Raw genomic sequence first — 12,746 nt, 5'->3', positions numbered from 1 at the left:
CTCGTCAGTGAACAACGGCTCTGTGTAGTTAATGCTGCTCAATGTGAAAGCCCGCAGGTGATGGAGATTTACCGCTGATTACAGAACCGGATTTCTGACAAGATGCGCATTAAATATCGCATGCGATTTATCGTGCAGCCCTAAAATAAAGTATATTTATAATGCAATGCCTTTATCACTGCTTAAATACTATGAAATATGTTGCGTGCCTTATTCTGTGTAAGAAGCCACATCATCTCACAGAAGGATTTATTTCAATCACTCGACTGACATTATGAAGTGAGTTTGGGGTAAAAATATGTTATTAAATGTGGTATTTTCACATGCTTTCAGATGGAGCAGCATTTACTTCACAGAGCTGTAGTTCACTGAGAAGCTATGCAAACAGCTGTCATTATCGCGAACGATTTCTTCGATTTCAGAATCGCGCAATAAAATCGTCTGCGATATTTTTTATTCTTTTTCCTAACTTGTCAGTGAACTACGGCTATGTGTAGTAAATTCTGCTCCATCTGAAAGCACGTGACGATGATTTCCTGTTGATTACAGAACCGGCTTTTTTAACAAAATGCGCATGACAATCGCATTCGATTAATCGTGCAGCCCTAGTTACACATCAGATGTTTTTCTCCAACAGTTCCCCAAACGTTTACTTAAGAAATAACAGATTATGTTATGTGAACACTTAAATACTGTAATTCTGCGTGTGTATATTTATCGCCGTATATTTAAGCGCATTTTATGCGGGCGCTTTGGATGAGTCAGCGCGAGAAGCGGGTGGAGAAAAGGTACTCCCTCAGAAAATGCACAAATAAAGATAATTATAGATGTTTAATTAATATTTGGAGCATTGGGATCGCTAGACGAGGGCTTAATGAACTCATATTTGTGAAAACCTCACATTCGACTAAAATCAACATTTTTCACTTTTTTTTTTGCCTGTCACTCAAAGTTAGCCCACGTGCATTCTGACTCATTTTGCCAGCACGAGTCACAAATATTATTTTGCTGCTCTTTAAAGTATCGTGACAGATCACTGTGGCCGCCTCAGTTTAAGTGGCACATGAACGATCATCTCTTCCTCTTTAGTACTAGTTATAGCACAAAATAAACATGAAAGAACATCAAAATATATGTTGAAAAAACATTTCAAATGACTGAAATGTATAATGTGACATGTAATCACTCATTCAGTATTTCAACCATGTAAAGACGTCAATAAAACTGCTTGTAAACAGTGTCACATAATGTTAAATTTTACCTCAGAAATCCATTCAGTGTCCATAAACTTGTTTATGGAGTATTTGCTAAATATAACTAAAAAAATATATATTGTGTGTCTGATTGGTCCAGACGCTACAAGTGTATGTCTGAAATAGTCTGTAATGAAAATAAGTTCTTATCACAGCCACTGCCGAAACAATTTTGTTATTAAAAAGTTGTTTGTCCAAAAATGTTTGTCCAACTCGGTGTTTATTTATTTATTTTTTTCGATTTTAGGCTAAATGAAAAACTAATTTGCTCTTTGCTCCAAAGGAAAACTCAATAGAAAGACCATGTTATCTTGTCTTCATTCTGAATTCAACTGAGGATTTGGGTAAAATATATATATTTTTAATAGAATTTCCTTTGCATGCTGTTGTAGATTTGCTCCGCACTGTAATGTACTATTGGAAACTGCCGTCATTTATATCGTTTGAATATTAGAGGCAGAGGTTTTTCTAGGGCTCTAGGCTAAATGACTAATACAATAAAAAAAATAGCAGGCAGAACTTTGTGTATGTAAGTATTTTTCCTCATTTAAGCTGTACGTGATTTACTTCAGTGAGCTTCACATTGATTTTACTGCCAAAGTGGGGCATTGCAAATCCAGGACATTGAATTGGAGAGTAAAGTCCGAGGCAATCGTGTAGTCTATCAGTCTCTTCCATCAGCAGCCACTCTGCTGACTGACGAGGACAAGATTTCAGAAGCAAACAAGACATCCTCCCCAAATCAAAAGCTGTTTTGGAGTCTGTTTGTTGGGTAACACTTTAACCAAGCTGTTCTTGCTTTGCAGCAGTGATAGCAAATCACAGGAAGTGTACTGAGCTGCTAGGCATGGCTCAGATATGTGGCTTCCTAATGACTTCAGATGTCTGACGTCGCTGTGCCAAACACAGGGGGGTAGATTTCTCTGTGGTGTCCGCCTAAAAATGAATGACCTTCCCTGCATTACATCATCCTTTATTATTGGCTGATAGACAAATAAGAAGACAAATGGATGAGTTAAGCCTATCAGGGGAAGAACTGATGAATGGGACAATGAAACTTTAGATACATTGTAGGGCTGGATGATATGACGGAATATACTGTGCAACGGTTGACATTTTGACACTGTTTATGTGATTGTGGATGTATCCATATGGTTATCAGTGGGTAGGACTGCTTTGCGTTACTTGCAGGTGGCGTATGAAGAAGCATATCAACATGGGTGTTATTCAGAATTTGAAGCCAAAATTACATTGTCTATGACAAACTGATGCACTAAAATGAAATTGAACTGATGTGTGGTTACAGACGTGTGTGTATATTAGGTATTTTACAACCTAATATTGTTACGCCTTTTCACACTGAACACGACAATTGGCGCGATCAACTGAGGATTTGGGTAAAATATATATATTTTTAATAGAATTTCCTTTGCATGCTGTTGTAGATTTGCTCCGCACTGTAATGTACTATTGGAAACTGCCGTCATTTATATCGTTTGAATATTAGAGGCAGAGGTTTTTCTAGGGCTCTAGGCTAAATGACTAATACAATAAAAAAAATAGCAGGCAGAACTTTGTGTATGTAAGTATTTTTCCTCATTTAAGCTGTACGTGATTTACTTCAGTGAGCTTCACATTGATTTTACTGCCAAAGTGGGGCATTGCAAATCCAGGACATTGAATTGGAGAGTAAAGTCCGAGGCAATCGTGTAGTCTATCAGTCTCTTCCATCAGCAGCCACTCTGCTGACTGACGAGGACAAGATTTCAGAAGCAAACAAGACATCCTCCCCAAATCAAAAGCTGTTTTGGAGTCTGTTTGTTGGGTAACACTTTAACCAAGCTGTTCTTGCTTTGCAGCAGTGATAGCAAATCACAGGAAGTGTACTGAGCTGCTAGGCATGGCTCAGATATGTGGCTTCCTAATGACTTCAGATGTCTGACGTCGCTGTGCCAAACACAGGGGGGTAGATTTCTCTGTGGTGTCCGCCTAAAAATGAATGACCTTCCCTGCATTACATCATCCTTTATTATTGGCTGATAGACAAATAAGAAGACAAATGGATGAGTTAAGCCTATCAGGGGAAGAACTGATGAATGGGACAATGAAACTTTAGATACATTGTAGGGCTGGATGATATGACGGAATATACTGTGCAACGGTTGACATTTTGACACTGTTTATGTGATTGTGGATGTATCCATATGGTTATCAGTGGGTAGGACTGCTTTGCGTTACTTGCAGGTGGCGTATGAAGAAGCATATCAACATGGGTGTTATTCAGAATTTGAAGCCAAAATTACATTGTCTATGACAAACTGATGCACTAAAATGAAATTGAACTGATGTGTGGTTACAGACGTGTGTGTATATTAGGTATTTTACAACCTAATATTGTTACGCCTTTTCACACTGAACACGACAATTGGCGCGAATGTTCGGCGCGATGACGCTTTTGAATTGAAACAATAGATCCCTAATGGGGCTATTCACACTAGGCACAATCATTGGTGGTGTGAAAAAGCGAGGATTTTTTTTTTGTCCTGTGTGTTGATTTTTTTCCCCGTCGCTCCTTGATGAAACGGGCCGTCCAATCAGATTTGAGCTTAGATCACATGCCCGGAGCAGCTGCTGTTGCACAAAAAGGTGAGAGTGGTGGCGCTGTTTTGAAAACCAATGTAAACAAACAAACACCGAAGAAGAGTATTCCGAGAGAGTAGAGAGTGGATGCCGAGTTCTTGTTGTCTTTGGTAGCCTATCTGAGAACAGATTTATCTTCACATGTTCTTGATATAATTTCTATTAATTCTACACTGAATTATGTGATCTGGAGAGCACTGTCCGTTTTATTCCACGTGAGCGAGTGTTATATGAGTCAGAGCGCATTCAATCTCTAGATCTTCCGTATTAAAAAAATCGAGTGAAACATTTTTATACACACAAAATATGAAAGCAAATATATATGATTATATGATATATGATGAGCAAAGACATATGATTATGACAAAATATTTTCTATATTGTTTTGTATGCAGCTCATGGTATTTTTATAACAATAAAGGATGTTTATGACAAATTATAAGCAGTGTAGCGTTATTAAACATACAAAGAGTGCATGTGTGCCTATTATAGAATCATCAAAGTCAACTGTAGATCACAATAGGAAGTTATTACAAGCACTCGATGATGGTTTAAAGTGGGTTTTAAGCAAATACATTAATAATTACATACATTTTCAAGTGTAGCTTGATGCTAATTGTACTATTTATATTTTAGGATGTATTCTTTTAAGCATTATAGATAGTTTGTGGTTCTGGTGTAGAACCAAATTTTATCTTAATTTATTGTTGTATATTGAGCAGCGTACGATGTTAAATGCATATACGAGATCCATATCTGAGGAAAACTGCATTGCTGGTCGGCGCCACCTAGCGTGCAGGCGTGAATTAGCAGAAGGCGATCGACCGTTTTGCGTTTGGTGTGAAACAACGTTCGTCGGCAATTCGCCTCGCTTTTTCGCATCGCGCTCAGTGTGAAATGCCCTTTACTAATAAGAATTAAGTCCATGCTATTTGGTTTATAATAATTCTATTTTTATTATCTCTGTAATGATTTAGCTATATTTTTAAAATATAAGAAATATTTTGATTTTTTTAAATAAATGAAAATCTATTTTATTTTTTATTTTATGTTTATTTTTACAATATTTAAAACGTTTAATTTAAATTATTGTAATTAAATATTAAAATATTGCTATATAAGAGTAATGTTTTATGTGTATTTAATAAATATATAGGCCTACATAAACATAATATACATTTCTTCCATTACTGTAAAATTACATGTAAAATAATATTTCTTTGGTAATGCAGCCCACCCCTAAATGCCTAAAAATATTTTCTTCTAATATTACAGTAATTCTTTTTGTCGTCTGGCAGACAGAGACTCTGGATGGGGCCTTTCCAGTGCCTGACATCAAACTCCACAGCAACCCCTCTGCATTCAACGTCTACTGTAATGTACGGCACTGCGTGCTGGACTGGCAGCAGAAGGAGTCCACGTTGGCCCTGGCTTCTCGCAACTCTGTGCAGAGCGGCGACTCAGACAGTGAGGAGGAGGAGGAGTACCGCGAACCCACCTTCAAACTGCCCAAGGTCAGTCCACGACATTAATGCGTATATGAAGCCCAGTCATGTGATTAAGTTCTTTCATTTCTGATTCCGTATATCCATTTTTTTCTTGTTTTTATTATTTCTGGTGTATTATGAGAATATTACTCCAGTGTTTTTAATAATATTTGAGATCATGATACCGAAACATCAGAATTGGATTAATTAATGATGGCTTGGCTTTGTACTAAATGTGACTGCCTAATCTGTGAAGAATACGTGTCACCCTGCTTTTATCTTATACCGTTTTTACACCAGGTTCAACCTTTGTTGTTCCACAACAACATGAGGCTGTCTACAGTGGAGGCATTGAAGTGATAGTTTTGAATTTGTACTGTTGTTGGAAGTAGCACAAGTGCGTGGAGTATGTTAGAAATAGAACGGGGCATCAGTCACGTCGCTCCTGTTGAGTGTTGAAAGTTTTAGAAGACAGTATCATTTTGCTGCCTACCTTTAGGATCAGTTTGTAGGCTTTCTTGGAGTGTTGAGCACTCATTTGTGATTCTTTTATCTTGCTAGGCAGCTTAACACATTGTAAAATATTATTGTAACTTTAATGGTAAAAGATTGGGGTGCTCCGATCAGGATCAGAAAGAAAGCAGTATCTGCCGATGCGATTACCAATCTTTTTAAAGCCTTCTTTTTATCATGTAGAGTTAATTATAGTGATGATCCAATCAAGATTTTTAGACATTTATTCAGGGCCTGAATTTCATTTTTGAAAATGAATTCCTCTCTTAGGTGACTCTTGTGAGAGGGGATTTTTTTTATTTGAGGGGTGGAGGTGGGCATTTTTTAGACATTTTTCAAAAATATACATTTATCCGACCTAAATGTTTGATCATGCACTGTATTTTTGTTTTGACAATCGTGCAGTTGTTGCACACTAGCTTACACACAGTACAAGCCTGATTTCATGAGCTGTATGTGAGGTTCACACATACTCCGTTTGCAGTGCGTATGCAGTACATGTGCGGTTCAGAAGCAGCACAGACTCATTGTGCTTTCACACAGGAGTCCACTACTCATCCATAGCTGTTTACTACAAACACAACATTTATCCGTTATTCTGATTTCAAATCCAAACATTGTTACTTAAATGCTTTTTCAGCATTGTGATTCTTTTTTCAGTACAGTACTGTCTTTCATAGACGTGTTTAAACGCAACAAATATAAGAAACAAATTATTCAATGCTTTTTACTTTTGCTTTTACTTATAGATTTATATATTAAGTTGCTCAAGCAAGTGACAAAACATTTAAACTACTCTTCTTACATTATCACAAACATTCTAAATTAAAACTTACCATTGACAGAAAAAGTCAGCTCTACCGCCTTTTCTTTTGCATTGAAATCTTTATTACAAGCAATCCTGCAAACTATGCGCTGTTACTTTAATTCAGCGCTTGCAGCGCAGCAGAAACAGACTCAGTGCGGAAATGATCTCTGCACTGACTGCTGCAGATGCTCCGCTCCTGGGACGCACTGTTGGACCGTGTGCAGTGTGAACGCTTTAATCCGTTAACATGGGCGCAGAAAAATACGCACTGCATACGCACTGCAAACGGAGTATAATAATGTGAAACTGGCATTATGTGTGAGCGCGGAATGGTTTAAACACTGGCAAGAATTAAAAAGAATTTATAAACTTTAGTGACGATACAACACTGCCTCGTTTTTGCAAGTGACAATTCCTGTGTCGACTGTGCAGCGTGCAGCTCGCTTATAGTGCAGACGCGATGTGATTTGAAGCCATTTGCGCATTTTGAGAGAGAAAGAGAGAACGCGCGCTAGGGCTGTGCAATATATCGAAATTATCGAAATATCGCAAATGTACATATCGCAATATGCATATCGCTACGGCTTGCAATATTTGGGGCCATGAACAAAAGACAAAGAGAAAATCACTCACTGCTCTTACCTAAATAACTTTTGTAGCTTAAATAAGAATCAGTGCATATTGAGTAAATACTAAGCAGTGTTGTATTTTTCCTTTTTATTATTCAGTTCCTAAACTCATGATTACACTAATGTTAAAATGAAATTTTTATGTAATGCTAGAGTAAAACACTACTGTTCACTTTCAGAAGTTGTTGTAGGGGAGCTTTCTTCTCACAAAAAGTGAAACATGTATGCTAGTTATATTAGAATCAGAATCAGAACGAGCTTTATTCACCACTTAAGTGTGCGCAAACACAAGGAATTTGTTGTGGTTTTACAGGAGCTCTTGATACATACATACAAATAACCATATATATATATGACACAAAATAGTTATAGAAATTCACAGAACTGACTCAGCAACAGCTGAGTAAAACTGTTTCATCTGAGCATGTAGCACTTTAAGCATTATCATATCGCATATCGCATTATGTAATGAGTTATCGCATATTGCATTTTTCTTCAATATTTATTCACTCAGACTGTTTGTGAAATTATGTCTCACAGAAAGTTTTCCAATTACTTTATAAGTTATTTAATGAAGACATATGAATTGTAGCTCACCTTCAGCATTATAATTATTTCACCCACGCTGAACTGAGACAGTGCCAAACCTCTCACAGCAGGTGCGTCATCAGCTTTAGATCGTTTTTTGGTGATCGGCCTTTATAGAGACCGCCGATCAAACATCCCAAAGCGATTATCGGCCGATAGTGATTGATAACTGATCAATCGGAGCACCCCAAGTTAAAGATTATAAAAATGCCATGGTAAAACCAGTTAGTTAGTTTTATCTAACAGAACATTATGTATAATTTTACAGTAAAATACTGTTAAATGCAAAAAGGAACAAGGCATCTTGTAATTTGCAGTGAAAAGTCGTAAATTGACATTCCCAGAATTCCCTGTGACAAGTATATATTCCCTATATACTTTTGATTAGGGCTGAACGATTTTGGAAAATAATCTAACTGCGATTTTTTTTTACCAATATTGCGATTGCGATTTAATATGTAATTATTTTTTAAAGCTCTTTATGTTCTGTATTATTCAACAAAGACAAGCTATAAATCATTGTATAGTATGACCAACACAATATTATATAGATTAAACATAAATGTTCTTTTCTCAATGATATGACGCGATCAAATAGCAACCAGTGCTGAGTGAGAGGCGCGCACTCTTTATTATGCAGCACACACGTCAGCAGTGTGGAAGCATGTAGGCCCAATCCCAATTCTACCCCTTAGCCCTTCCCCTTTCCCCTACCCTTCCATTTCGCGCATCATGTGAAGGGGTAGGGGTGTCTCAATTCTCTTTTGGTTGGAGGGGTAGGGGAAGGGCCAGACAGCCCTTCAAACAAAGATTTTTCGGGACCACACTTCAAACGAAGGGGTATGAATTATCTCAGCGTAAACCGAGAAAGGAAAAATTGAAATCGCATCATATGACCCCTTTAAACTGTCGGAGAAAGACGCAAAAATCATTACAAGCACCGACAGCGAGAGACTGTTTATGACTGCATCGCATGTCTTCAATGAGAAGAGGAAGGGGTTACTGTATGATGATGGAAATCGCGAAATAGCCTTAAACAATTAGTAAATAAACTGCAGAATGTTGTTTTCTAATACACGCGCGCATGTATTCTGCATGTATTCTGACAGCACTGCACGAACTCGCAGCAGATCTGCTTGTTAACCAGGGTTCAAAGTCCAAAGCGCGAGTGCGCTGATACAGTCATCAGTTGCTCGGTCACATTTTTATGAATTTTTACTAGTCATGTGACAATGCGATGCGTACGACGTATTCGTAATGAGACTCATTTATAAATCTGTTGTCAACAAAAATAAGTATTGAGGTCTTCCTGCGCGTTTCCGCCAAAATAAAAGTTGAGAAAAAGCAAGAACTCTTTAACATTCATAAATGTTAGTATTGTAATTTTACTGTTGTTCTGTAAAATAAATTAAAAAGTAAGACAATAATAATGATAATAATCATTACAACAGCTCTGTTTTAATACATTTATTATAACATTCACACATAGTGTTCATCTGTAATATTTTCCAATGTTTTAAAATAAGTTTCTTCTCAGCAAGGCAGCTTTTAATTGTACAGTAAACAACAACAACAACAAAAAAACATGCCTGATTCAAGAAAGGGGGGCACATTTTGGCTTTTTAATTTATGCAATGGTGAAAAAAAAATGGCAAAATACATGGGGGAAAAAAACTCGAAAAACTGTGTTCGGTATTGGCATTCGGCCCAGTGTTTAATTCTGTTCGGTTTCGGCTTCGGCTTCGGCCAAGAATTTTCATTTCGGTGCTTCCCTAATTATTATATATATTATGGTCGAAGTCTTCAGTAATGAAATGCACCGTAACACTGTTACTGCTTGAGTAATTTCAATGTGCCGTTTTGAAGTACGTTCATTATATACACGTTCAAACATTTCCGCGTGTAGCGTGTCAGGGTTGCCAGGTTTTCACAACAAAACCTGCCCAATTGCTACTCAAAACTAGCCCAATCGCGTTTCGAGGGGGGTCAACCGGATTTCCAGGGGTAAAATACACATTTTTTTGAAGGGGATCCCCAAACCGCGGACTTGGCAACACTGTAGCGTGCCAACTTGATGCTTCCTCTGAAGACTGCTTAAATGTGTTCGACTTGAAGCAGCGCTGATTAGACCGATGTGTGTGTCATCAAAGTACTGCGAGAGCTATAAGAGAGCGGACGTCTCCTTATGCTTTCTCTCGCCTTACTTTGATGTCATACACCGATCGATCTTCAAGTCGAACACACCTCTTTACTCTCGCGTGTCATGTGACCGAGTGTAATCGCAGCCTTTTTTCATATCGCGATATTCTCGCAAGTGCAATTAATCGTTCAGCCCTACTTTTGATGGCATTCCATGTGAATAAGTTAATTTCTGTTGTCATTGTTACCTCAGCCAGTGGAAAGGCTACTTATAATGAACTTTGATTCCTCATGTGACTTGCTTTATTATCACCTGTGTTATTATGGTGATTGTCAGTATATGTTAGTTACAAAATGCATTTTAGTAGTGTGCTTGGTCATGCTAATTCAGCAGAAATGGCTATTGGATTTACCAGATTAAAATGATTTAGTTATTTATTCCGTTAAATTATTTATTTATTTATATTTATATTATAAACAGAATTTTCTTTTTTTATGTGCAAGTTTTGAAACCAATATCATGAGTAGTGGAGGCAGAACATGTTTCTTACTCTGCATTGCAAGAATGGCCAAAGGGAGGCACTGCCATGTTATACCATCAATATGACATTTCCTCTTCACATCACAGCCATATGTGGATAGGTGGCTGATTAATTCCAATCTCCACTTCAAAGATCTTGTGCGTAGGCTACGACCTAGAAGGGAATGTGCTTAGGGATAGAAAGCACTAGGAATTAAATTAAAATGTCAAGGAATATTTCTGGTTGTGATTCCACTTAACGTTTCTAGTTCCCTAGCGATTCAGTTAACAATACTTAGCACTTTTAACTATTAAAAACATGGTTCTGACAATACAGTAAACAAATTCTGCACTGCACAAATTGTGTTTTAAATCAACATACCATTTTTATTCAACAAAAATCTGTGAATGTTTATCTTAACTACTTAACTATTAATATCATATTAATATCTAGTCAGAAATTACACTGATTAAAGTCTCACAAGCTCTGAAGTTGGATTTGATGAAAAATAAAGACTTGTTTTAATGGATGGCAAAAATATGCAGATTGGTCCCATGTTATACCCTGATGACTATTATTTTAAGATGTGTAAATTGTGTCAGGGTGTTATGATTCGCTATTGAAGATGCTTTTATATTTATTCAAGGACAAGCACTTTATTGATTGTTGAGCATCTGTTATATCATTTCTGAAGTCTGAACCTTGAGAGACATTACGCAGGATCATTTGTTATCTCTCTCGGACGTCCTGTGAACAAAGCAGAAATTCCTGTTTTAGATGATGACCTTGAAAGATGAACAGGTTTCTTGTTATGATAGCCCAACACAGTGTCTTATAACAAGAAGGAAGCACTTTCAGTAATGAACAGTTTCCACAAAGAAACTTCCCAAAGATTCCTTCATTAAAATATCTCTGTTAATGATCACGGCTGTAATGAGGTCAACTGAGGATTGCTACACAGCAAAATCTGTATCTTAACAACATTTAGATAAAAGAGGCATAGTCAAACTAACTTACATGCTCATATGACCTGAATGTTCTACATGCTGGTGCTCACATAAACCCATTAGGTGAAACGGCAACACCGCATTAAAAGTCTGTTTGTATTAACAAACACATTCAGTCCTCGTTTTTTATTCTTTTTATGTCAAAGTAAGCCATACTGTTCTCGGCACAACTCTGTTGCTATAGTGATAGATTTTTCCACACACTGATTTCAGATATGGCATTTCTGTTGCATGATGGTGGTTTTATACTGAATAAGCCACATTATTATTTTTTTTGTTTGTGCTGGAATAAGTATTACTTGACTTAGTGTGCTTGCAGAGTGAGAAAATAGAGTGTGACGGACAAGTTCTCCAAGCAAAAAAAACAAAAACATTTTTTTTGTAGAGAAATTAAGCTTGAACAATTACATATTAACCTTTCATGACTGACCTATCATGAGCTTAGTTGGTTCAGTGATGTTAAATGCTTCTTCAAAAGCCATGTCATGTTTAATTTTAGAATTTTTCCCTCTTAAATACTACATTACCCACAATCCTAAAGAGATATCCACCAATCAGAGCAGACGCTGTTACCATGGCAGCAGAAATCTGACTCTGCAGTTCAAATAAAAGTTTGTAATGTGTGATTCAATTCTTGAGTTGGTTTGTTTGGTTCTTGGCTCTGTATTGAATCATTGTTTTCAAATGTTTCAAATGTCAAAGAAAATGCTTTAAAGGGGTCATATGATGCGATTTAAATTTTTCCTTTCTCTATGAAATGATACAAGCTCTTGGTGCATAAAGAAGATCTGTAAAGTTGCAAAGACTAAAGTCTCAAATCCAAAGAGATATTCTTTATAAAAGTTAAGACTTGTCCACGCCTACCTAAAACGGCTCGTTCTAACACGCCCCCACATGTCTACGTCACAATGTAGGAAGATTTGCATAACGCCGCCCAAATGTTCACGCAAAGAAAGAAGGCGTAACTTTTATTCTCGCTGTAGTATTGTTGCTGCAGCAATGTCGTGAAGATGCTGTATGTTTCATTGTGAAAGCGAAACTTCTTTGTTTGGCCTTCCAAAAGAGGACGATATCTGCTTCGTCATGCCTGGAGCTGATCCGTGCTGGTCGCTGAGGAAATACATCAACTTCGCGCTGTGGATCGCCGGATCGGCTTTCACC

The 12,746-nt window shown here is 37.2% G+C and overlaps 1 protein-coding gene across 1 annotated transcript in view; it reads left to right on the top strand.

The window, feature by feature from the left end:
• The window catches only part of LOC107664005 (E3 ubiquitin-protein ligase MYCBP2-like), a 157,021-nt gene that overhangs the window by 14,807 nt on the left and 129,468 nt on the right, over nucleotides 1-12,746 (top strand). The window contains 1 exon segment of the mRNA XM_016454448.1: nucleotides 5,192-5,407. Within this exon segment, the coding sequence (XP_016309934.1) occupies nucleotides 5,192-5,407 (216 nt within the window).

Source organism: Sinocyclocheilus anshuiensis, unplaced genomic scaffold (assembly GCF_001515605.1).
Source record: "Sinocyclocheilus anshuiensis isolate Anshui unplaced genomic scaffold, SAMN03320099.WGS_v1.1 scaffold247, whole genome shotgun sequence".
Lineage (NCBI taxonomy): Eukaryota > Metazoa > Chordata > Actinopteri > Cypriniformes > Cyprinidae > Sinocyclocheilus > Sinocyclocheilus anshuiensis.
The sequence above is the reverse complement of the archived record's forward strand: the minus strand, read 5'-3'. Positions and strand labels throughout refer to the sequence as shown.